Here is a 25,831-nt window from a genome sequence, read left to right on the forward strand (position 1 = left end):
TCCGGGACTTCCCTCCTCCCCTTTGTAGGTCCTATTTTTAAATCATTTCCTCCTGCATCTTTTATGATCATCCAGATCTTTTACATCTCCATTATGTCCAAAATTCACCTTTAAACTACAAGCCAGTATTTTCATTGCAGATTTTATTGCCATTCTATTTCCTCTGTGCTTGCGTTCCCCTGGTCTTGTGACTCCCACCCTAAATTGCAAGGCAAATCCATGGGAGATGGGCGTGTGCGTGTGTGGAGTCCGCCAGCCTCCGATCGTCCTTATAGGAGGATGTTGGGCAGCCCTTGAGTATTGTTGGTCATTTGACACAGATGCTAACTCTCCTGAGCCAGGGAAAGTCGTGGGATGGAAAATTTGCCCGAAAACCTTCTGTTGGATATCTTGTCTCTGATTCCAGCAAGAGACCTCATTTGCAATTGCCAGCTGGTCTGCTCTCAGTGGCGGGACTTGGTAGACCTGCCGGTCCTGTGGAAGCGCAAGTTCCGGAAAAGGGACCATGACTCTTCTCCAAAGCCATTGGCTTTCTACATTTTCTCCCGCCTAAAGAAGAACTTAATCAAGAATCCTGATGGCCGAGGTATGTCCCCATTTATCTGGTAGAATAAAATGCTCCTGGACAGAAATCTGAATAATAAAGCCTTTAGGAACATAGGAAGCTGCTGTACACCGAGTCCCAATATTGGTTCATCTAGCACAGTAATGTCTACACTAGGGCTGGGCAATATATCATCCAAGACTGGTTTGAAGTTCACCTGATGATATTTTTTTCATAATATTTGAGCTGGTTTTCAACATCGGGATAACTCACCAGCTAAACACTGCAATGTTATCAGCAGCTAAACCTGACAATATCACCAGCTAAACATTGCAACCTACCACAATGTCTGAAATGAGGATGGAACTATACAGAGGCGAACAGGACAATGTCCTGGCAACTGCTACTACGTAGGGGTCTGAAACAGATAAATGACAATATTATCAATCATCACACACTCAGTTTCATCAGCAGGCAAGCCAAAATGCATCCCAACAGGACTGTGGGCTTTGGGCTTGGCTACCATATGGTGAACGGGATGTGGGTGGCGCTGTGGGTTAAACCACAGAACCTAGGGCTTGAAGATCAGAAGGTTGGCGGTTCGAATACCCATGATATTGTACTATTGATGTTATACTATTTTATTGTTGTTAGCCGCCCTGAGCCCGGCTTCGGCTGGGGAGGGCGGGATATAAATAAAATTTATGATGATGATGATGATGGGGTGAGCTCCCGTTGCTCGGTCCCTGCTCCTGCCAACCTAGCAGTTCGAAAGCACATTAAAAGTACAAGTAGATAAATAGGTACCGCTCCGGTGGGAAGGTAAACGGCATTTCCATGCGCTGCTCTGGTTCGCCAGAAGCAGCTTAGTCATGCTGGCCACATGACACGGAAGCTGTACGCCGGCTCCCTCGGCCAATAAAGCGAGATGAGCGCCGCAACCCCAGAGTCGTCCACGACTGGACCTAATGGTCAGGGGTTCCTTTACCTTTACCATATGGTGGTATTCAGGACAATCCAAAGTACGGCGATGAGTCATAGTGAATACAAATAATCTGGGACAGACAGACCGCCAGCAGGCCTGCTAGGAGGCAGAAGAAGCAGAAGTGGCAGAGATTACATACCGTATTTTTTGCTCTATAAGACTCACTTTTCCCCTCCTGTGCGTCTTATGGAGTGAATGCAGGCTGTGCAGCTATCCCAGAAGCCAGAGCAGCAAGATCCCTCTTGCTGTTGTGGCTTCTGAGATTCAGAATATATTTTTTCTTGTTTTCCTCCTCCAAAAACTAGGTGCATCTTGTGGTCTGGTGCGTCTTATAGAGCAAAAAATACAGTATACATAATTACATATTCTAAATAGCCAAAAACCTTGTTTTTCCAGGTGTGAGAACCTAGAGGTTGCTGAACTACAACTCCCATCTACCCCAGCAATCAAGAAAGGATTAGCAATATCTGGAGGGCCAAAGTTTCCCTACACCTGCTCCTCAGAGTAGATCTGTTGGAATTAATGGACCCAATATAATAATGTCAGTTAACTTCTGGGTGTCTACTACTTAATCACGCAAACTAAGGGTGATAATTGAACTATGGTCATTTCCCAACTGCCTGTTTTTTGCCCCTTCATCCTGATTGTTTGCCCCACATTTAAGGATACTGGCTATTTATCGAGACAATTCATTTGTGGGGAGGTTTTATGGCATTGCGTCAAGAAGTCTGATTTTGTTGTGATGCGGGTTGCTTGCACACCATCACAAAACCAGCCTAAATCTGAGACCCTGAAGCTGCCATTATGCAATTGAGTTCCTCTTGGAAACAGGGACAGTCTGAAAGTGGCCTAAGTCATTCTTGTTTTCTTTCTAACCCATGGGCTGCTTCCATGCACTCAAAGCCTCTCCCTTCATTTTCTGTCTCCCCATCACACACACTGCGTCAGATGGCCTGGACTCCTGGGAAATCCAGACACCTGCCAAGGGCCACTGGGAAACTGAGGAACTGTCCATAGAAGACTCAAAAAGCGTCGGTGAGATGCTCAGCCCTTATAAAATGAGCAATTTTGGGAAGAATGTTGAAGATGCTCCTGTTCAGCTCTACTGCTTTGCTGCACGTAATGGGTGAGGAAGCTATCATTGTCTGAACTCAAATCCACTTAATAATAATAATAATAATAAATTTTATTTATATCCCGCCCTCCCCAGTCAAAGCCGGGCTCAGAGCGGCTAACAATAGTAAAACGATAAAACATTCTAAAATCAATTCATTCTAAAATCAATTCAAAATCGAATTAATGGCAACTGTTGGGCTAGAATTCTGTGAGGATTACTGAAGGAGGGGGTCAGGCTGTGCCCTGGCCAAAGGCCTGGTGGAATAGCTCTGTCTTGCAGGTCCTGCGGAAAGATGTCAAGTCCCGCAGGGCCCTAGTCTCTTGTGACAGAGCGTTCCACCAGATCGGAGCTACAACCGAAAAAGTCCTGGCTCTGGTTGAGGCCAGCCTAACCTCTTTGTGGCCTGGGACCTTCAAGATGTTTTTAAAGATGAGGAAAGGGAGTTTTCATTTGCCCTTGTGCGGGTTCTTGTGCTTCACACTGTATTCTGCATAAGGAGAGCCCCCCGCTCAATAAATATAACTCATTAAAATGTAATGGTCACAAAAAGGTGGAGCAATTTGCATCACCAAATCCTATCAAATGAGCTGTTCTTTTTTTTGTATGGACTAAAGAAATGTGTGTTGTGGGGAGTGATGAGGGCCAGGCCCCCAGTGGCTTTCCCTTAAAAAGGTTGCTAGCAGACCATCATTCCTTGCCTCTGCATAAGAGGGGGCAAACTTTCTTTCCAGGGAGCTGGAGGTGGCCCACAATAGCCAGCTGCTGAGCCTTTCAGAACACGTGGTCCAAATGCTGTGGGTAAAAGGTAAAGGTCAAGGACCCTTGGATGGTTACGTCCAGTGAAAGGCGACAATGGGGTTGCTGCGCTCATCTGGCTTTCAGGCCGAGGGAGCCGGCGTTTGTCCACAGCTTTCCGGGTCATGCGGCCAGCAGGACTAGACCGCTTCTGGCACAACGGAACACGTGACGGAAGCCAAAGCACACAGAAACACTGTTTACCTTCCCGCCGCTGCGGTACCTATTTATCTACCTGCACTGGCATGCTTTCAAACTGCTAGGTTGGCAGGAGCTGGGACAGAGCAATGGGACCTCACCCTGTCATGGGGATTCGAACCGCCAGCCTTCTGATGGGCATGCCCAAGAGACTCAGTTGTTTAGACCACAGCACCACCTGCATCCCGCAATGTGGTGGGGTAGTGATGGTAATGTGGGGTAGTGATGGTGTCCCTTAATGTCTCAGGCCCTGCAGCAAGTCTCAGCTCATCACCTTGAAAGACGAGGGCTACTGGGACGAACTGATGGATGAAGCCAGACCCACGATTGAGGTGAAGGACTGGTGAGTGCCAAGTGTCCTGTCCCGGCTGGGGCTCAGGGAGGATGGACACCCCAAACCAAGTTCTCAGCATGTGTGATATCCCAAGAATAGATGTGGTCAGTGAATTGGAGGCACAGGGGAAGGTCTGCTTGGACCTGGGCTTCAGCCCCAGGGGGAGTTGTCTAGAGCAGGCATGTCCAACAGGTAGATCGTGATCTACTGGTAGATCACTGGACATCTGCGGTAGATCACTGGTAGATCATTGGCTCCCCCCAAAGAAGCTGAACAACTGTGATTCCTCTAAAAAAAAAGCTCAAAATTTTACATCCTCTTTCTTTGTACTTTTGTCCATTTACTGTATTTATTTTTCCCCATTTGAAGTATAACATGGTGATTTTATTGAGTCAAAATGAGAGTACCCCTAAACATTTTTTTAGGAAAAAAAGCACTGCCAAGATCTCTCTCAATCACCATGCTGCAGTGGAAGAAACAGTGGCGGTTGACGTGCCCAGCTGGACCTCAATTTGTCCCAGGCTCATATAATTTCTCTCTCTTCCTCCCCCCTCAAAAAAAACAGCTTTTCAAGTGGGTATGATTCATGCTATAAACTGACCGTGAAGCTGTTGTCTGCAGACTCTGAAGTCCTTAAAGAACATCAATATGAAGAACCTCGTGTATCAACGTGGTTTCCGGTAAGCTGAGCCTGAGTAGAAAATGCAAGCTTTGTTAAATTCGTGGAGGGTTGTCTATGGGGGTGAAAGGGGTCCCACCAACCTCCGTCTGCTGCGATGTGCAGGCCTTCTTGTGTAAATATTTCATAAAAGATATACAGTGGAATCTTGGGTTGCGAACGTGATCCGTGTTCGTAACCCGCAGCGCCGCATCTGCGTCAGCGCATGACGTGATTTGGCGCTTCTCCACATGCGCAAACCACGATTTAGTGGTTCTGCGCATGCGTGAGCGCCGAAACCCGGAAGTAACCCGTTCCGGTACTTGCAGGTTTTTGCACACCTGTAACCTGAAAATGCGTAACCCGAAGCATCTGTAACCCGAGGTACCACTTTATACCACTAGATCATGGGTAGGCAAACTAAGGCCTGGGGGCCAGATCTGGCCCAATCACCTTCTCAATCTGGCCCGCCAATGATCCGGTAATCAGCGTGTTTTTACATGAGTAGAATGTGTCCTTTTATTTAAAATGCATCTCTGGGTTATTTATGGGGCATAGTAATTCGTTCTTTCCCCCCGCAAAATATAGTCCGGCCCCTGACAAGGTCTGAGGGACAGTGGACTGGACCCCTGCTGAAAAAGTTTACTGACCCCTGCTAGATTGTAGAAAACCTCAAAGTGTCTTACTGACAAGCAGCTCACCTGGTTGACTACCTGTGAGCTTCCTCTTGCTTAACATCCAGCAAGAGGAGAATGGGGACAAAACTAGTCTGCCTCTGTCTCTCCTTGTCTCTGGCTCCCCCTACTGTTGGCTTCCCCCCTTCCGCCCCTCCAGCCACCGCTGTGGGGGGAGAGGTTGCATCCTGGAAGGGGTAGTTTCTTCTCTGCATCCTTCCCCAGACCCAGCAGCCTCCTCCCTTTCTCTCTCCTCTCCAGGTTTCACGCATTATTTACGACTACCCTCAAGGTGTCCGTCATATCCTCTTTGAACACAAAAGGCACATGGAAGGCTGTCATCCCAACTTCCATAAGTACATCTTCCCAGAGCAAGGCCCAAGTGAAGACGGGGAGCCATCCTGGCGTAGGATGAGGGTGTTGCAAAGCAGCATCAAACTTCACCCACCACCAAAGGCAGTAGTGGATGGCTATTACATTCCCCCAATGAAGCCTTGTTGTGTTTTTTCACGGAAAGCTCGGAACAGGGCTAGGAGGCAGGGGGATACAGAGAGCCTCAGACTCAGCGCCTTGTCCAGCGGTGGGGAAAGCCACACCTCCAGTGGAGCAGAGGGCGAAGGGGGCAGCCGAGCAAGAGGAGGGCTTGAGGATGCTACTGAGAGCCCAAGTTCGACTAGCCAGGAAGCCGTTTCTATCACCCAGCCTGCACAAAGGGGTGAAATGTAAGGAGGGGAGATTTGTGGTGTCTAAGTACTTATGTTGGGGGAGAAACCGGAAGGGGCCACTCCCGGAATCTGCAACTGACTAAGACGGGCATGAACTTTGTGGTTCTGCACTGCAAATAGTTTGCTCCAATAAAACTTGTAGTAGTAATAATAATAATAATAATAATAATAATAATAATAATAATAATTTATTATTTATTATTTATACCCCGCCCATCTGGCTGGGTTTCCCCAGCCACTCTGGGCGGCTTCCAGTAAAACACTAAAATACAATAACCTATTAAACATTAACCTAAAGACAGGTCGGAGTCCTGCCTGGTTACTCACGAGCAACCACCAGCAGCGCTTGACAAAAGTAAAAAGCCGTCACGCCCCTTCTTAGCACCATCATCCCTTCTCTCATCTGCGCTAAATTTTGCACCCAGTTGTAGCTTCGATTTTGCGTTCTCTTTGCTTCTCTCAACTTGTATCTTATGCAGATGCTCTGTTTCTACAAATCTGTGATCTAGAAGCATGTCTGAATATGAAAGCAAGGCAAGAGGTGGGATGGCAAGGAGGTTGGTGAAAACCAGCTACGTACCTCTTTATTTTTTAAGTGAGATGGTTTTGGGATAGCAAGGTGTCCTCTTTCCCCACCCCCATTGGATAGGGCGCATCGCAACGATGGGTGGCAATCTGAACTTCTTTTTTATGGTTTAATGCTGCGGATCATGGCATCAGTGACACTGGCATAGATATAAAAAGAGACCCCCTATTTTAACCCTATGTGTTGAACCAAAGGTGAACGGTTCCGTAAACTCTGCTAATGCCATCTTGGTAGTCAAGATAACACCACAATTAATTGGTAGCTGTTGTAGCAATGAGCTCATATATGCTTATATTCGCTTGCTTTGATACAAGCTTGGGGCTTGGGTACTAGGCTCTGAGTCCACAAAGGGGAAGTATCTATAAGATTAGGTATTGGCCACCCAAGCCCTCATCTGGGCAGGTGAAGCAATGGGATGTCCTAGGCAATGAAATGTATGCTGCTTTGCATATGCAGAATGTATTCACTTTTGCTTGGGTGTCGACAGACCATCTCCTTGCTGCAGTGTCTGTCCTGCATCTCTGCAAGAGAAGGCCAGGAGATCTGGCTTCCTGTAAGCCTATACATTTCTTAATAAAGCGCTAGAATGGATCATTCTCGCATCTTTGGCCTCCTTCTTTGTCATACCTGCACCCAGCCACTCCCACAAGCCCTCCTCTGGGTCTACGGTTCAAAACACCCTGGTACCAGACTTTACCTTAAACATGACTTGGAAGGCATAAGCAAAGATCCTGGCCTCTTAATGGCTAATATCACGCTAACCCCACATGCCAGCAAAGTTTGATTATCGCCTCCTGTTGGGAAGAATGGAGTTCTGCACAGACAGTGAATGAATCTTCCTGCAAAAGTGAAGCTATGAATTTGGAAACAAACAACATAAACAATCAGTCATTTCTTATGCAGTTCATGTTCATTTAGCTAGAAACTAGCCCAAGGTGAACAAAATAACAAATAGACCGGAACTTGCAGGAAATAAACAATGGGGCAAATGAATAAAGGCGCCATGACACACTCCCGCCCAAAAGACTTCTCCCTTCTCCATAAGGTAACCTTGGCCCAAAATCATACACGGAAATCCTCACTTCTGATCTAGGTGGTTGTGAGGATAAAAGGAGGAGGGAGAGAATCACGGACGCCTCCGTGAGCTCCTTGGAGAAAAAGATTGGCAGCTACAAATGTCATTCATTCAGGCTGAGCCATCTCTCCAGGCTTTCAGAATAGGGAGGTGTCCTTTTTACTCTCGGGATCAAGGTGTGTGATTTGCTGCCCACTTATATTGTGACCTTTCTGCTTGGAAAAAGCATGCATGCAGTCTTGTCACTTTTATCCCAAGTAATAAACTAACCTGTAATCCTCTGGGGTGTGAAGTTATTGTGGGTGTAAGGTTATGGGTATAAACACATATTCACAACAGATACACAGTTCAACTCCAGTAGAAGATCCTAATCTTCTTGGGTGGTGCACATATCCTGACAGCTTACCTATCTAAAAGTGAAAATTTCCTCTTCTAGGCAGCAATGAACAGAGCAGAAGGTCTTTCAGCAGGGGGCCGGTCCACTGTCCTTCAGACCCTGGGGGGGGGGGGGCGGACTATAGGGGGGAGATGAACAACTAATTCCTATGCCCCACAAATAACTCAGAGATGTCTTTTAAATAAAAAGACACATTCTACTCATGTAAAAACACCAGGCAGGCCCCACAAATAACCCAGAGATGCCTTTTAAATAAAAGGACACATTCAACTCATGTAAAAACATGCTGATTCCCAGACCGTCTGCGGGCTGGATTTAAAAGGCAGTTGGGCTGGATCCGGCCCCTGGGCCTTAGTTAGCCTACCCATGCTCTACTACTTCCAGCCAACCAAGCTGGATCTGACAGAATTTGGGGTGTGTGGGGGTGCCTGAAATGCAGCCCCCCATTGGCTCACTCACTTGCCGTGTTTTTCCTCAGGTAAGTTGGACCAGCACACCATAAATCAATAGTCCTTTCCCAATATGAGCTCATCCCTGCTTACGTGTTGTTCACATGTGCTTGCTGAGACGCATCCTGGTTCCAGTGATTTGAAATAGCCGCCGGATGTTCCAACCCAAGCCCTGCTTGACTTTCCTGCCTGTGTCCTGTATCTGTTTAGCAAACTGCCCCTTGCTCTTCTGGTCTGCTCCTTGCATTGTCCACGAGCGCCTCTCTTCCTGTTGTCCCTCCAGCCTTCCTGCAGGCCTAACCCCAGCATCCTTTTCTATTGTAGCCAGCCCTGTGAAGTTAAGTGTGAGACAGATATGGGACAGAAGCCTCAGTACAGTGGTACCTCAGGTTACGTACTTAATTCTTTCCGGAGGCCTTAACCTGAAACTGTTCTTAACCTGAAGCACCACTTTAGCTAATGGGGCCTCCTGCTGCCGCCGGAGCCTGATTTCTGTTCGCATCCTGAAGCAAAGTTTCTGGGTTTACGGAGTGTGTAACCTGAAGCGTATGTAACCCAAAGCGTATGTAACCTGAGGTACCACTGTACTGTCAAAATAAAGATCCGATTTTTAAAAAAAGAAATATAAGTCATATTGCCTCTGAAAATCACTTGTCCAAACCACTGCAATGCGATTAACGAATCCCTGACTGGTGGCCATTCTACCTCTGCAGAAAACATGAACAAAGAAAAGGACTTAGTTTGTTGGTCTGAAGTTCCTCAAGTTGCAGTTCCTTGTTAGGGGTGGATACTGTTGTAAGAATTTTAAGGCCTCAAATACAGCGGTACCTTGGGTTAAGAACTTAATTCGTTCCAGAAGTCCGTTCTTAACCTGAAACTGTTCTTAACCTGAAGCACCACTTTAGCTAATGGGGCCTCCTGCTGCCGCCACACGATTTCTGTTCTCATCCTGAAGCAAAGTTCTTAACCCGAGGTAATATTTCTGGGTTAGTGGAGTCCGTAACCTGAAGCGTATGTAACCTGAAGCGTATGTAACCCGAGGTACCACTGTACTGTCAAAATAAAGATCCGATTTTTAAAAAAAGAAATATATGTCATATTGCCTCTGAAAATCACTTGTCCAAACCACTGCAGTGCAATTAATGAATCCCTGACAGGTGGCCATCCTACCTCTGCAGAAAACAAGCTTACTCCATCTTCTGTGTGACAGCCGTTAAGATATTTGAAGATGGCTATCTACTCTTATCTCAGGCCCCTCTTTCCCAGGCTAAACATAACCAACTCCCTCAAACATTCCTCATAAGGCTTGGTTTCCATACTCTTGATAATCTCAATCACCCTCCTCTGCACATATTCCAACTTGTTAATAGTCTTAAATTGTGGCACCCAGAACAGGACACAGAATTCCAGGTGTGGTCTGACCAAGGCAGAATAGAGCAGTACTGTTATTTCCCTTGCCCTGGACAATAGACTTCTGTTGACGCAGCCTAGAATCGCATTGGCGAACCTCCTCAGAGGAAAGGCGACAGACCTGTGAAGATTAACGACAGTAAAAGTGTTTTTATCTATGCAAGCGATGATATACGGAAACCGTCTGGATATGGCTCTTGGACGAACAGAAAAATCCACACAGGATTACATTTTGTCTTAACCCGCTTGTGGAGACTATCAGAGGTCACAAAGAGAAAGGAAAAATATATGAAAACAACAAGAAGAGATGTGGAAAACAACAAGAAAGGACTGGATAGAAGTGTGAACATTATTTGGACAGATTTGTGGACATTAAAGCAGCAGCAAGAAGATGCTTGGATTCCCTTCGGAACTTGAAATATGGGTACCCCCAACAAAATTTTAAATTCGGCTTTGTAATTTGGAATTTATGTGATTTGATTTGATTTATTGGTCGGTTAATAAAAATTATTTTTTAAAAAATAGAATCACATTAGCATTATTTGCTGCTTGCTGCATGACCTTTTGACTTGTGTTAAGCTTGAGGTCTACTAAGACTCCTAGATCCTTTTCATTCTTTTATTTCCTGTTTAATTTATGTCCAACAGGATATGCCTGAACACTGGAAAATATCCCTTCTTGCCCATAAGGATGATGACTCTAGTCATCCAAAGAGAAATCAAATGGTAAGTATCTGTGGAGGATGGGATTCTGAGCATATGCAGAGTTGCATACATCTGGCTATGGCTGGGGTTGTAGATCAGACCACCGATTCATTAATTTTCAGCATAAGAATATGAGAAGAGCCCCAGAATAAACTTGCAGGGCAGCAGCTGAAGAAGGAGCAAAAAGGGTTTTCTTGTGTGTGTGTGTTTCTTTGTGGCTGATTAGCTGTTCTCCCTGTGCAAAGGTCAGAGGGGGCAGGGTTTCTGTTGAGGCAGGTGATTAGCTGTGGGAGGAGCTTATCAGAGTTTGCAGGGCAGCGGCGCGCGCCTAGCGGCGCACGCAGTTTGATCCGTCTTTTAGATTTAGGGGAGCTAGTCTCAAACGTTTGTTGGGGGAGACCTAGGTTTTTTTGGGGGGGTTTATTTGTCCTGTCTTCACGCTTTTTATGATGGAGGACCGCTGTAGCCACCCCCAACAACACGTTCTCAAGATGGAGGGGGAGGGAACAGCTGCAGTCGCCTGCGGTTCCTGCGCAATGTTTGCCATCTTGCCAAAGGTTGCAGGCAGCTTTACCTGCAGCAATTTCATGTTGATTGCCCTCTTAGAAGACAAAGTCCAGCAACTGGAGGAACGTGTAGCTACGCTCCAAAGAATTAGAGAGCTGGAGCTCTTCTTGGAAGCAACAGAGCACACCGTCTCCACCAAGGAGGAGACAGGGGACTCCCCTGAGATGGAGGCTAGTTCACCAACACAGGAGCCAGATATATGGAGAAACGTGACTCAAAGAAGTAGGAGGCCCAGGGTTCTCTCTGATTGTTTAGAAATACACAATCGCTTTGAGGTCCTCTCCCCTAGCATGGAAGACGAAGAGCAGACTCCATTTGAGGATCTCTCCCTCATTACAGCCGATCAGGTATATGAAGACGAGCAGCAAAGTCAGTCCTCAGGGAATGTGCAGGCGACCTTGGAACGGACAGCTCATGGAAGAACCCCGACCAAACCTAAGAGGAGGCGTGTAGTGGTGATAGGGGATTCCCTACTGAGAGGAACAGAAGCAGTGATCTGTGGGCCTGACAAGATGTCTCGGGAAGTGTGCTGTCTCCCCGGGGCTAAGATCCAAGATGTAACTGAACGACTGCAAGGAATCATAAAACCCACTGACAAATACCCCTTCCTCTTGGTTCATGTGGGAACCAATGACACTGCAAGCAATAGCCTCCAGAAGATCAAAAGAGACTACGAGGCTCTGGGCAGGAAATTGAAGCAATTAAATGCACAAATTGTCATCTCATCTGTCCTCCCAGTTGAACGATGTGGCCCAGGGAGAGAGGGAAAAATAGTGGAAGTGAACAGCTGGCTTCGCAAATGGTGTAAACAGGAACGGTTTGGATTCTTAGATCACGGACTGCAGTTTCTTGAAGATGGACTTCTGGCAAGCGATGGGCTGCACCTCACAACGGTTGGGAGAAATGTTTTTGCCAAAAATCTCAGAAACCTCATCAGGAGGGCTTTAAACTGACTAATGTGGGGGAGGGAGACAGTGCTCCTGAAGGTAGGAGTCTATCAATTGATGAAGATGATCATCCAAATGTCATAGACCAAATGGAGCAAACAGCACGCAGACCTAGTGGTGGGAGGAAAAAATCCTTAAATAAGAGACACGGGGGAATGATTAATGGACTTCAATGTCTGTACACTAATGTGCAAAGCATGGGAAATAAACAAGATGAGCTTGAGCTCTTGGTACAGCAAACTAAATATGACATAATAGGCATCACTGAAACCTGGTGGGATAAGTCCCACGATTGGAATGCAATAATGGGGGGATACAATCTATTTCAGAGAAACAGACCAGACAAGAAAGGAGGAGGAGTGGCGTTATATGTCAGGGATGTGTATACCTGTGAAGAGATCCAAGATTTAGAACCTCAAAGCCAAAGTGAGAGCATTTGGGTCAAAATTAAGGGAGAGAAGAATAACAGTGACCTCATTGTGGGAGTTTACTATAGATTCCCAAGCCAAACGGAGGACATAGATGATGCCTTCCTGGAACAGATGGCCAAGCATGCAAAAGGAAGGGAGATAGTAGTAATGGGGGACTTCAATTACCCGGATATTTGCTGGATGTCAAACTCAGCCAAGAGCATAAGGTCAAACAGATTCCTCACTGGCCTTGCAGACAACTTCATTGTCCAGAAAGTGGGAGAAGCAACAAGAGGAACAGCCATTTTAGATCTGGTCCTAACCAATGTTGATGACCTGGTTAGTGGGGTAGAAGTGGAAGGATCATTAGGCGCGAGTGATCATGCTCTTCTGAAGTTTACTATACAGCGGAAAGGAGCAGCCAAGCATACTAGGACTCAATTTCTTGACTTTAAGAAAGCCGACTTCATAAAACTTAGGGAAGTGCTGGGTGAGATCCCATGGACAGTAATACTAAAAGGAAAGGGAGTTCATGATGGCTGGGAGTTTGTTAAGAGGGAGATAGTAAAAGCACAACGTCAGGCAATACCAATGAGACGGAAACATGGAAGGTGCCTAAAGAAGCCAGGGTGGCTATCTAAAGAACTTTTAACTGAGTTAAGATTAAAAAAGGATGTGTACAAAAAATGGAAAAGGGGGGAAACCACCAAAGAGGAATTCAAACAAATAGCCAGCACGTGTAGACACAAAGTCAGAAAAGCTAAAGCACAGAATGAACTCAGGCTTGCTAGAGAGGTTAAAAGCAACAAAAAAGGCTTTTATGGGTATGTTTGTAGCAAAAGGAAGAACAAAGAAACAGTGGGGTCACTCAGAGGAGAAGATGGTGAAATGCAAACAGGGGACACAGAAAGGGCTGAACTCCTCAATGCCTTCTTTGCCTCAGTCTTCACCGATAAAGAAAACAATGCCCAACCTGAAGAATTCGGAGCAAATGATTCAGCAGAGGAAACACAGCCCAGAATAACTAAGGAGATAGTACAAGAATACTTGGCTAGTTTAGATGTATTCAAGTCTCCAGGGCCAGATGAACTGCATCCAAGAGTATTAAAAGAACTGGCAGATGTGATCTCAGAACCACTGGCAGTCATCTTTGAGAATTTCTGGAGAACAGGCGAAGTCCCGGCAGACTGGAGGAGGGCAAATGTTGTCCCTATTTTCAAAAAGGGGGAAAGAGAGGACCCAAATAATTACCGCCCAGTCAGTCTGACATCAATACCAGGGAAGATTCTGGAGCAGATCATTAAGCAAACAGTCTGTGAGCACCTAGAAAGGAATGCTGTGATCACCAATAGTCAGCATGGATTTCTGAAAAATAAGTCATGTCAGACCAACCTGATCTCGTTTTTTGACAGAATTACAAGCCTGGTAAATGAAGGGAACGCAGTGGATGTAGCCTACCTTGATTTCAGCAACGCATTTGACAATTGCCCCATGATATTCTTGTAAAGAAGCTGGTAAAATGCGGTCTTGACTATGCTACCACTCAGTGGATTTGTAACTGGCTGACTGACCGAACCCAAAGGGTGCTCATCAATGGTTCTTCTTCATCCTGGAGAAGAGTGACTAGTGGGGTGCCACAGGGTTCTGTCTTGGGCCCGGTCTTATTCAACATCTTTATCAATGACTTGGATGATGGACTCAAGGGCATCCTGATCAAATTTGCAGATGACACCAAACTGGGAGGGGTGGCTAACACCCCAGAGGACAGGATCACACTTCAAAACAACCTTGACAGATTAGAGAACTGGGCAAAAACAAACAAGATGGATTTTAACAGGGAGAAATGTAAAGTATTGCACTTGGGCAAAAAAAATGAGAGGCACAAATACAAGATGGGTGACACCTGGCTTGAGAGCAGTACATGTGAAAAGGATCTAGGAGTCTTGGTTGACCACAAACTTGACATGAGCCAACAGTGTGACGCGGCAGCTAAAAAAGCCAATGCAATTCTGGGCTGCATCAATAGGAGTATAGCATCTAGATCAAGGGAAGTAATAGTGCCACTGTATTCTGCTCTGGTCAGACCTCACCTGGAGTACTGTGTCCAGTTCTGGGCACCACAGTTCAAGAAGGACACTGACAAACTGGAACGTATCCAGAGGAGGGCAACCAAAATGGTCAAAGGCCTGGAAACGATGCCTTATGAGGAACGGCTAAGGGAGCTGGGCATGGAGAAGAGGAGGTTAAGGGGTGATATGATAGCCATGTTCAAATATATAAAGGGATGTCACATAGAGGAGGGAGAAAGGTTGTTTTCTGCTGCTCCAGAGAAGCGGACACGGAGCAATGGATCCAAACTACAAGAAAGAAGATTCCACCTAAACATTAGGAAGAACTTCCTGACAGTAAGAGCTGTTCGACAGTGGAATTTGCTGCCAAGGAGTGTGGTGGAGTCTCCTTCTTTGGAGGTCTTTAAGCAGAGGCTTGACAACCATATGTCAGGAGTGCTCTGATGGTGTTTCCTGCTTGGCAGGGGGTTGGACTCGATGGCCCTTGTGGTCTCTTCCAACTATGATTCTATGATTCTATGAAACTTTGTTTATTCTTGAGATTTTGCCAAAAAAAAAAAAAGCTGAACTTTTGTCTCTGGAATTTGTGTGCGGATGAATTTTCATGAGGAAAACAAACACATACTGTATCCTGATCTTGAAATGTGGAGAACTGAATTTTGGTCATGGATTTCAATGGGTCTACTCTGTGTAGGACCAGCATTGGCTACTACCCAAAGGTTTGCCCACAGGACCTGCTGTGCCCATTCTTTTCACCTGCGCCTACATGCCTCCTAACTGAGCATAATTCAAAAAGTGGACTGACTCTGGCTCACAAAAACTTGTCAAACACATTGAGCTTCATGGCTGTGTGGGGACTTTAGCCCTGGGACTCAGCTACACTGGCAAAGAAAAAGCGCTTTATATGCGTTGTTTACAACACTGTGACACCAGATGGCACTGTGGAGTTCCGCTTTTCCCATACAAAGTTTAGAACGCACTGTGGAGTTCCGCTTTTCCCATACAAAGTTTAGAACCCGTTTAACTGAAATGCTTCTTTGGTGTGTCCAGATCCAGCCCTGGTCTCCCAGGTCCTAATCCAACACGAACCAGTCCACCACACTGTCTCTCAGAATATATGTGTGTGTGTGTACATATTCATAGTTTTACATAACTTACTTTTCTATGACTGTGGCTTGATGCCTCGACGTCGTAGATAACAGTTAATCGGGGTTATCTAGTCCCATTAAGAGGCTGGCAGCGTTGAACCCTTTGCAATATTGATCCCAAAGCAAGGAGACCTTTCTGCTCTGGGGGCATAGACAGGCAGTATTTCCAGTGCAGATTTTATTGCCAATCTATTATATTTCCTCTGTGCTCGCGTTCTCCTGGTCTTGTGACTCCGGCCCTAAATTGCAAGGCAAATCCATGGGAGATGGGCATGTGTGTGGAGTCTGCCAGCCTCCAGTCCCTGATTAGATAACATCCTCTTCTCCATAGATCTCCATCATCCTTATAGCAGGATGCTGGGCAACCCTTGAGTACTATTGGTCATTTGTCACAGATGCCAACTCTCCTGAGCCAAGGAAAGGCTTGGGAGAGGTGTGTATGGTCCACACTCGCCACTAACCCTTATCCATTTGCAATGGTTTTGTTTTACTAGACGGTGCCTCTGGCCTCGCTGCTCTTGCCTTTGCAAAGTTGGGTTCGAGATGCGCATTGGCTAGATTTTTTTTTTTAAGTAATTTTTTATTAAGTTTTGCAATTTTCTATTCAACACAATCATCATTATCACGAAAAGAATATATAAATCCCAATCTCTCCCCACCCCCACCCGCAACTTCCCTCAACCTCCTTTCCTGGTTCTTTAAGTATTTGCTTCTCCTGCCTGTTTTATTCTACCTTAGTTTTGAAATCATTTAGCTAAATATTGTTGTATTCTTATCAATTTTCTACCATATGTTTTCAAATTACCTCTTACACTTTGTTGTTTTCCCGATTGTTGCATCTTGACTTTTATATTTGTTTTCTTAATTGTAAGTGTTTACTCAAACCCTGCTAATGAGTCCACTTCTTTGCAATATTTTTGTAAACACGCGTTGACTCGCCAGAAGAGCGTCATCTGATGCAAATGCGCCCCGGCGGGGATTCCGCTCCTTGCCCCCTCCTCCCGACGAGAGGGATTGATGGCGGTGGGCGGGTCGTTTCTCGGAATTGAGATCCTGGACTAGGATCGCTTTCGGTTTCTCCCTGCCACCTGGCGGTGGAGCGGGGCGGAGACCAGACTTGCTCTCGGAGGCGCCGCGCGGCTCCTGCCCTCGTCCCAGACCAGGTAAGACTCGGAGGGGATGGGGGAGGGGGAGAGAAGAGCATCCAGGAGAGTGGATCTTTCTTTTTACAGATAACATTTGTATTTAAACATAATCAATTTTATACATCATGGGATTCCCTGAATCCCCCGGCTTCCCCCCCCACCGATGTCTTCACACACATATATATATATATATATATATATATATATATATATATATATATCCCCTTACTGTATCTAATTATATTTATCCAATTTGGTTTATATCCATTTTTAACCCTACAAAATCACATTACAAGTCCTGCTAACATCTTCAAGCGCTTACAGTGTTCTTTAAGATATTCTATAAACTTTTTCCATTCCTTAAATTTCTTATCATCTTGGTGTCTGATTTTCCCGGTCAATTTTGCCATTTCGGCGTAGTCCACCATCTTGATTATCCATTCTTCTTTGGTTGGAGTTTTCTCTTATTTCCACCCCTGGGCGAAAAGCATCTTAGCAGCTGTCACATACGTAAAGAGTCTTTTCAGCTCCTTTGGTATTTCTTCAAAGGGTGGATTTTTACAATGGGGCAGGATCTGGGAAGGGCAGCCGACAGGAGTCCATTTGCACTTGGGCTCTCAGATAGAACTCTGCACATGCTCAAAGCATCCCTCTTCACAAAGAGGCAGGTTCTGTGAAGATCAAACACACACCCTGCCCTTCAAAAAAATGTATGGACCCTGACAGGGGTGCCAACTTGAATAAAATGTGGGGGGAGGGGCAGGTAAGCCCTGCCTTGCATAATCAATCACATGATGCAATGCCTTAAGGACTGTCTCTTTCCATATGGACCTACCCAGACCCTGAGATCATCTTCTGAGGCCTCCTCCTTGAGAGGTCCGGAGGGTGGCAACACGAGAACGGGGCCTTCTCTGCAGTGGCTCCCCGTCTGTGGAATGTGCTCCCCAGGGAAGTTCCCCTGGCGCCTTCATTATACACCTTTAGTCGCCAGCCAAAAAGTTCCTTTTTAACCAGGCCTTTGGTTGACCTGATCAACATCCCATACCCTTTTAAAATGTGGCTCTTTTTAAGGAGGTATTATTGGGCTCTTGCTTTTATTTTTAATTTATATATTGTGATCTTTCGATGTGAACTGCCCTGAGACCTTTGGGTATAGGGCGGTATATAAATACAATAAATAATTATGATGATGATGATGATGATGCACGGATGCACACCATTTGAATTGCAATGCCCATCAACTTGATGGGGCACCTGTCAAACATTCTATGGGGTGGCGAAGCCCCATCAACCCCTGGAAGATGGGAGGGAGGGAGACGCGCATCCAAGACGGTGGATCTTTCTCTTTTTTAAAATTTTTACAGACAAGATTTGTATTTAAACATAATCGATTTTATACATTTATGGGATTCACTGAATCCCCAGGCTTCCCCCGCCCCTCCATGGTTTCCAATATATATCTCTTTTTTTTTTCTTAATGATGATGATAATGATGTGGCGCATGCACACCATTTGAATGGCAATGCGAATCAACATTTTGTGGGCGGGGGGGCCTCCCTCAAACATTCTATGGGGAAGTGAAGCCCAATCAACCCCTGGAAGTTGGCTCCTAGTATGGACACGGAGCCAGAGAGATTTGTGCTAGCTGCTCATTATTAAACAGGGAGGTACAAAAATTTCTCCAACTGAACCAAGAACAGGAGATACAAGTCTTAATGGCATGGCATGGCTTTCCACTTCCTGCACCCATCTCAGGGAGCGGGTCATGAATCAATGGACAGCAGGGTTGGGAAATGCTAAGCTAGATGGATCAATCTAGTCTGACTAGGTATAAAGCAGCTGAACTGAAGCATTTAACACTGCAACATTTTGTTGCAGTACCCCGCTTTTCCTTGCCTATGGCCCACTCACAGATCTTGTATGTTTGCTTCTTCCCTTTGCTCCCCTCTTTCGTGGTTCATCTCTTCAGGTGGCTGAGACCTCATTGATGGCAGGGAACATGGACAATTTGCCCGAACACCTTCTGTTGGATATCTTGTCTCTGGTTCCAGCAAGCGACCTCATTTACAATTGCCGGCTGGTCTGCTCTCAGTGGCAGGACTTGGTAGACCTGCCAGTTCTGTGGAAGCGCAAGTTCCAGAAAAGGGACCACGACTCTTCTCCAAAGCCATTGGCTTTCTACATTTTCTCCCACCTAAAAAAGAACTTAATCAAGAACCCTGATGGTCAAGGTACGTCCCCATTTATCTAGGAGAATAAAACGCTCCTGGACAGAAATCTGAATAATAAAGCCTTTAGGAACATAGGAAGCTTCTGTACACTGAGTCCCAATATTGGTTCATCTAGCACAGTAATGTCTACACTCGGGCTGGGCAATATATCGTCCAAAACCGTTTTGAAGTTCCCCTGATGATAATTTTTTCATAATATTTGAGCTGGTAATATATAATAAATCACAGTGTGTATAAGGGCTATGCAATATCTGGTTTTCAATATCACAATAACTCACCAGCTAAACACTGCAATGTTATCAGCGGCTAAAGCTCACAATATCACCAGCTAAACACTGCAGTCTTGTCACCAGTTAAACATTGCAATCTACCATCGTGTCTGAAATAAGGATGGAACTATACAGAGGTGAACAGGACAATGTCCTGGCAACTGCTACTACTCAGGGGTCTAAAACGGATAAATGACAATATTATCAATCATCAGCAGGCAAGCCACAATGCAATCCAGCAGGACTTTTGGTCTTGGGCTTGGCTACTATATGGTGGTATTCAGGACAATCCAAAGTGCGGTGGTGAGTCATAGTGAATACAAATAACCTTGGACTGCTAGACCACCAGCAGACCTGCTAGGAGACAGAAGAAGCAGCAGTGGCAGAAACACCTTGCCATGACTGCGTTATCTATCTGTCTGCCTGCCTGTCTATCTATCTATCTATCTATCTATCTACACACACACACACACACACACACACACACACACTGTACCATATGTATATAAATAATTGCATATTCTAAATAGCCAAGCACCATGTCTTTTCCAGGTGTAAGAACCGAGAGGTTACTGAACTACAGCTCCCATCCACCCCAGCAATCGAGAAATGACCCAGGATGATGGAAATAGTAGTTTAGCAACATCTGGGGGGCCAAAGATTCCCTACACCTGCTCCTCAGAGTAGATCTATTGGAATTAATTGCCCCTAGGTAATAATGTCAGTTAACTTCTGGGTGTCTACTACTTAATCATGCAAACCAACGGTGATAATTTAACTACGGTCATTTCCAGGCGGCCTGTTTTTTGCCCCTTCATCCTGATTATTTGCCCCACATTTAAGGATACTGGCTATTTATAGAGCAAATTCATTTGTGGGGAGGTTTTATGGCATTGTGTCAAGAAGTCTGATTTGTTGAGATGCGGGTTTCTTGCACACAATCATCAGACCAGCCTAAATCGGAGACCCTGAACTTTCCATTATGCAACTGGGTCCCTCTTGGAAAGAGTGACAGTCTGAAAGTGGCCTAAGTCATTCTTGTTTTCTTTCTAACCCACGGGCTGCTTCCATGCACTCAAAGCATCTCTCTTCATTTTCCCTACCACACACACTGCATCAGATGGCCTGAACTCCTGGGAAATCCAGACACCTGCCGAGGGCCACTGGGAAACTGAGGAACTGTCCATAGAAGACTCAAAAATCATCTGTAGGATAATCGGCATTTATTGGAAGAATGATGAAGATGCTCCTGTTCAGGTCTACAAATGCTTTGCTGCATGTAACGGGTGAGGAACCTATCATTGTCCGAACTGAAATCCAATTAAAGATGAGAAAAGGGAGTTTTCATTTGCCCTGGTGCGAGTTCTTGTGCTTCACACTGTATTCTGCATAAGGAGAGCCGCCGCCCCCAATAAATATAACCCATAAAAATGCAATGGTCACAAAAAGGTGAAGCAAATTGCATCACCAAATCCTATCAAATGAGCTGTTCTTTTTTTTTTTTGTATGGACAAAAGAAGTCTGTGTTGTGGGGAGTGGTGAGAGCCAGGCCCCCAGTGGCTTTCCCTTAAAAAGGTTGCTAGCAGACCATCATTCCTTGCCTCTGCATAGGAGGGGGCAATTTTTCTTTGCAGGGAGCTGGAGGTGGCCCACAATAGCCAGTTGCTGAGCCTTTTAGAACACGTGGTCCAAATGCTGTGGATAAAAGGTAAAGGTCAAGGACCCCTGGATGGTTAAGTCCAGTCAAAGGCAACTATGTGGTTGTGGCACTCGTCTCACATTCAGGCTGAGGGGGCCGGCGTTTGTCCACAGACAGCTTTCCGGGTCATGTGGTCAGCAGGACTAGACCGCTTCTGGCACAACGGGACACCGTGACGGGAGCCAGAGTTCATGGAAACACTGTTTACCTTCCCACCACAGCGGTACCTATTTATCTACTTGCACTGGCATGCTTTCGAACTGCTAGGTTGGCAGGAGCTGGGACAGAGCAACGGGAGCTCACCCTGTCATAGGGATTCAAACCGCCAGCCTTCTGATGGGCATGCCCAAGAGGCTCAGTGGTTTAGACCACAGTGCCACCTACATCCCCCAATGCTGTGGGGTAGTGATGGTGTTGCTTAATGTCTCAGGCCCTGCAGCAAGTCTCAGCTCATCACCTTGAAGGATGAGGGCTACTGGGACGAACTGATGGATGAAGCCAGACCCATGATTGAGGTGAAGGACTGGTGAGTGCCAAGTGTCCTGTCCAGGCTGGGGCGTGGGGAGGGTGGACACCCCAAACCAAGTTCTCGGCATGTGTGAGGATAGTCCAAGGATAGATGAGGTCAGTGGGTTGGAGGCAGAGGGGAGGGTCTGCTTGGACCTAGGCTTCAGCCCCAGGGGCAGTTGTCTAGAGGAATGAAGGTTGCCATTGGCCATCACTTCCATGGCGGCACAGAGAGGGCAGTGGTTCTCAAGGGTTTCAGTCTTATCTGGAGATGCCAAGGATTGAACAAGAGACCTTCTGTATGCAAAGCAGATGCTCCAACCACTGAGCTACTGCCAATTAGGGATTGCAGTTTGTCTCCGCTTATTTAGAGTGGCACCCAGTCCAAATTAGTTACCACATGTGTTCATCAGGAAGGCACTGGAACCCATCTTTTAGTTTTATTTTGAATGTTAATGAGACACTTCCTAATATTGAGTCTCTTTACTTCCCTGACCAAAGATACCCAGAAATATAAAAATGCCGGCACCAAGATCCAGTGCTTTTTTTCTGGGGAAATGCAGGGGTACACATACCCCTAAACATTTTGTGAATCTAATGGGAGAAGAAACTTTAAAAATGTAATTTCTTCTCTAGCACGGTAAATCATCAGCTGTGTCATATGAAGTAATCCAAATGAAAAAAAGTTTCTTTGTACTTTTTCCACTTACTGTATTTATTTCCCCTGATTTGAAGTATAACATGGTGATTTTATTGTGTCAAAATGAGAGTACCCCTAAACATTTTTTTAGGGAAAAAGCACTGCCAAGATCTCTGTCAATCACCATGTTGTAGTGGCAGAAATAGTGGTGGTTGATGTGCCCAGCTGGATCTCAATTTGTCCCAGGCTCATATAATTTCTCTCTCTTCCTTCTCCCCCCCACCAAAACCAGCATTTCAAGAGAGCCTGGTTCATGCTATAAACTGATCGTGAAGCTGTTGTCTGCAGACTCTGAAGTCCTTGAAGAACATCAGTATGAAGAATCTAGTGTGTCAATGTGGTTTCCGGTGAGCTGAGCCTGAGTAGAAAATGCACGCTTTTTAAAATTAGTGGAGGGTGGTCTATGGGGGTGAAAGTAATCCCACCAACCTCCATCTGCTACAACATGCAGGCCTTCTTGTGTAAATATTTCATAAAAGATATATACCACTAGATTGTAGAAAACCTTAAAGTGTCTTACTGACAAGCAGCTCAGCTGGTTGACTACCTGCAAGCTTCCTCTTGCTTAACATCAGGCAAGAGGAGAATGGGGACAAAACTAGACTTTGTTGACTGCCTCTGCCTCTCCTTGGGCTCTGGCTCACCCTACTGTTGGCTTCCGCCCTTCTGCCCCTCCAGCCACTGCTGTGGGGTAAAGGTTCCATCCTGGAAGGGGTAGTTTCCTCTCTGCAACCTCCCCCAGCCCAGCAGCCCCGTCCCTTTTTTCTCTCCTCTCCAGGTTTCACACACTTTTGAAAACTACCCTCAAGGTGTCCGTCATATCCTCTTTGAACACAAAGCGGACAAGAAAATCAGCCTCCTTAAGTTCCTCTACCCGGAGCACTGCCCAAGTGAAGACAGGGAGCCATCCTGGGCTGGGATGAAGGTATTACAAAGCAGCATCAAACTTCACCCACCACCAATGGCAGAAGAAGAGGATGACGATTACTACGACTACCACTACAGGGATTACCCTGATCCACATTCCAGCGATGACGAAATGCCTTATTGGCTTTGGCATTGGTCCAATTATGATTCGTGGTACAATGATGACTGGTACAATGATGACCGCTCCTCTTCTTAACGCCATCATATCTTCTCTCATCTGCGCTAAATTTTGCACCCTGTTGTGGCCTCGATTTTGCGTTCTCTTTGCTTCTCTCAACTTGTATCTTTTGCAGATGCTCTGTTTCTACAAATCTGTGACCTGGAAGCATGTCTGAATATGAAAGCAAGGCAAGAGATGGGATGGCAAGGAGGTTGGTGAAAACTGACTACCTCTTTCTTATTTTTTAAGTGAGATGGTTTTGGGATAACAAGGTGTCCTCTTCCCCCACCCCCATTGATAGGGTACATCGCAACGATGGGTGGCAATCTGAACTCTTAATGCTGCAGATCATGGCATCAGTGACACTGGCATAGATCTAAAAAAAGACTCCCCATTTTAACCCTATGTGTTGAACCAAAGGTGAATCGTTCCGGAAATTCTGCTAATGCCATCTTGGTAGTCAAAATAACACCACAATTAATGGGTAGCTGTTGTAGAAACGAGCTCATATATGCTTATATTTGCTTGCTTTGATACAAGCTAATTAGCCGAGTTTGATGGTGTCCTTATCTGTGGGCTTGGGGTGCTGGGCTCTGAGTCCACAAAGAGGAACTATCTATAAGATTAGGTATTGGCCACCCAAGCCCTCAACTGGGCAGGTGGAGCAATAGGATGTCCTAGGCAATGAAATGTATGCTGCTTTGCATATGCAGAATGTATTCACTTTTGCTTGGGTGTCGACAGACCATCTCCTTGCTGCAGTGTCTGTCCTGCATCTCTGCAAGAGAAGGCCAGGAGATCTGGCTTCCTGTAAGCCTATACATTTCTTAATAAAGCACTAGAATGGATCATTCTCGCGTCTTTGGCCTCCTTCTTTGTCATACCTGCACCCAGCCACTCCCACGAGCCCTCCTCTGGGTCTACGGTTCAAAACACCCTGGTACCAGACTTTACCTTAAACAAGACTTGGAAGGCATAAGCAAAGATCCCGGCCTCTTAATGGCTAATATCACGCTAACCCCACATGCCAGCAAAGTTCAACTATCGCCCCCTGTTGGGAAGAATGGAGTTCTGCACAGACAGTGAATGAATCTTCCTGCAAAAGTGAAGCTATGAATCAGGAAACAAACAACATAAACAATCAGTCATTTCTTATGCAGTTCATGTTCATTTAGCTAGAAACTAGCCCAAGGTGAACAAAATAACAAATAGACCGGAACTTGCAGGAAATAAACAATGGGGCAAATGAATAAAGGCGCCATGACACACTCCCGCCCAAAAGACTTCTCCCTTCTCCATAAGGTAACCTTGGCCCAAATTAATCAGGGAAATCCTCACTTCTGATCTAGGTGGTTGTGAGGATAAAAGGAGGAGGGAGAGAATCACGGACGCCTCCGTGAGCTCCTTGGAGAAAAAGATTGGCAGCTACAAATGTCATTCATTCAGGCTGAGCCATCTCTCCAGGCTTTCAGAATAGGGAGGTGTCCTTTTTACTCTCGGGATCAAGGTGTGTGATTTGCTGCCCACTTATATTGTGACCTTTCTGCTTGGAAAAAGCATGCATGCAGTCTTGTCACTTTTATCCCAAGTAATAAACTAACCTGTAATCCTCTGGGGTGTGAAGTTATTGTGGGTGTAAGGTTATGGGTATAAACACATATTCACAACAGATACACAGTTCAACTCCAGTAGAAAATCCTAATCTTCTTGGGTGGTGCACGTATCCTGACAGCTTACCTATCTAAAAGTGAAAATTTCCTCTTCTAGGCAGCAATGAACAGAGCAGAAGGTCTTTCAGCGGGGGGCCGGTCCACTGTCCTTCAGACCCTGTGGGGGGCCGGACTATAGGGGGGAGATGAACAACTAATTCCTACGCCCCACAAATAACTCAGAGATGTCTTTTAAATAAAAAGACACATTCTACTCATGTAAAAACACCAGGCAGGCCCCACAAATAACCCAGAGATGTCTTTTAAATAAAAAGACACATTCTACTCATGTAAAAACACCAGGCAGGCCCCACAAATAACCCAGAGATGCCTTTTAAATAAAAGGACACATTCAACTCATGTAAAAACATGCTGATTCCCAGACCGTCTGCGGGCTGGATTTAAAAGGCAGTTGGGCTGGATCCGGCCCCTGGGCCTTAGTTAGCCTACCCATGCTCTACTACTTCCAGCCAACCAAGCTGGATCTGACAGAATTTGGGGTGTGTGGGGGTGCCTGAAATGCAGCCCCCCATTGGCTCACTCACTTGCCGTGTTTCTCCTCAGGTAAGTTGGACCAGCACACCATAAATCAATAGTCCTATCCCAACATGAGCTCATCCCTGCTTACGTGTTGTTCACATGTGCTTGCTGAGACGCATCCTGGTTCCAGTGATTTGAAATAGCCGCCGGAT

At 45.8% G+C, this 25,831-nt stretch overlaps 3 protein-coding genes across 5 annotated transcripts; all 3 read left to right on the forward strand.

Annotated features, from left to right (window-relative positions):
* Window positions 1-212: 212 nt before the first annotated feature.
* On the forward strand, window positions 213-6,064 carry LOC308483001 (F-box only protein 44-like). Its single transcript, XM_081016541.1, has 5 exons — window positions 213-586; window positions 2,478-2,655; window positions 3,887-3,982; window positions 4,539-4,653; window positions 5,567-6,064. Exons 1-5 carry the CDS (start codon window positions 355-357, stop codon window positions 6,029-6,031), a joined length of 1,086 nt encoding a protein of 361 aa, XP_080872667.1. The 5' UTR covers window positions 213-354; the 3' UTR covers window positions 6,032-6,064.
* A 4,741-nt stretch (window positions 6,065-10,805) lies between these two features.
* On the forward strand, window positions 10,806-12,472 carry LOC308482972 (uncharacterized protein). Its single transcript, XM_081016496.1, has 2 exons — window positions 10,806-10,857; window positions 10,911-12,472. Exon 2 carries the CDS (start codon window positions 11,098-11,100, stop codon window positions 12,169-12,171), a length of 1,074 nt encoding a protein of 357 aa, XP_080872622.1. The 5' UTR covers window positions 10,806-10,857; window positions 10,911-11,097; the 3' UTR covers window positions 12,172-12,472.
* A 4,352-nt stretch (window positions 12,473-16,824) lies between these two features.
* Window positions 16,825-24,278, forward strand: LOC308483002 (F-box only protein 44-like). Of its 3 annotated transcripts, XM_081016542.1 has the most exons (6): window positions 16,827-16,955; window positions 18,907-19,168; window positions 20,558-20,723; window positions 21,567-21,662; window positions 22,576-22,690; window positions 23,122-24,278. In XM_081016542.1, exons 2-6 carry the CDS (start codon window positions 18,925-18,927, stop codon window positions 23,464-23,466), a joined length of 966 nt encoding a protein of 321 aa, XP_080872668.1. In that variant the 5' UTR covers window positions 16,827-16,955; window positions 18,907-18,924; the 3' UTR covers window positions 23,467-24,278. The 3 variants fall into 3 exon arrangements, with proteins under 3 accessions (XP_080872670.1, XP_080872668.1, XP_080872669.1); XM_081016544.1 differs by lacking the exon at window positions 21,567-21,662 and having other exon boundaries at window positions 16,825-16,955; XM_081016543.1 differs by lacking the exon at window positions 16,827-16,955 and having other exon boundaries at window positions 18,440-19,168.
* The last annotated feature ends 1,553 nt before the right edge of the window (window positions 24,279-25,831 follow it).

This window comes from Podarcis pityusensis (assembly GCF_964106645.2).
Source record: "Podarcis pityusensis genome assembly, chromosome: 8".
Lineage (NCBI taxonomy): Eukaryota > Metazoa > Chordata > Lepidosauria > Squamata > Lacertidae > Podarcis > Podarcis pityusensis.

Bases quoted from the DNA above. Each gene is read 5' to 3' on its own strand.
- LOC308483001 (XM_081016541.1), top strand. From the start codon at position 355: ATGGAAAATTTGCCCGAAAACCTTCTGTTGGATATCTTGTCTCTGATT. The intron at 3,983-4,538 runs GTGAGTGCCAAG...CAAAAAAAACAG, and splicing joins ACGATTGAGGTGAAGGACTG to CTTTTCAAGTGGGTATGATT. The intron at 4,654-5,566 runs GTAAGCTGAGCC...TCTCCTCTCCAG, and splicing joins GTGTATCAACGTGGTTTCCG to GTTTCACGCATTATTTACGA.
- LOC308482972 (XM_081016496.1), top strand. From the start codon at position 11,098: ATGATGGAGGACCGCTGTAGCCACCCCCAACAACACGTTCTCAAGATG.
- LOC308483002 (XM_081016542.1), top strand. From the start codon at position 18,925: ATGGCAGGGAACATGGACAATTTGCCCGAACACCTTCTGTTGGATATC. The intron at 19,169-20,557 runs GTACGTCCCCAT...ACACTGCATCAG, and splicing joins CAAGAACCCTGATGGTCAAG to ATGGCCTGAACTCCTGGGAA. The intron at 20,724-21,566 runs GTGAGGAACCTA...TTAATGTCTCAG, and splicing joins TGCTTTGCTGCATGTAACGG to GCCCTGCAGCAAGTCTCAGC.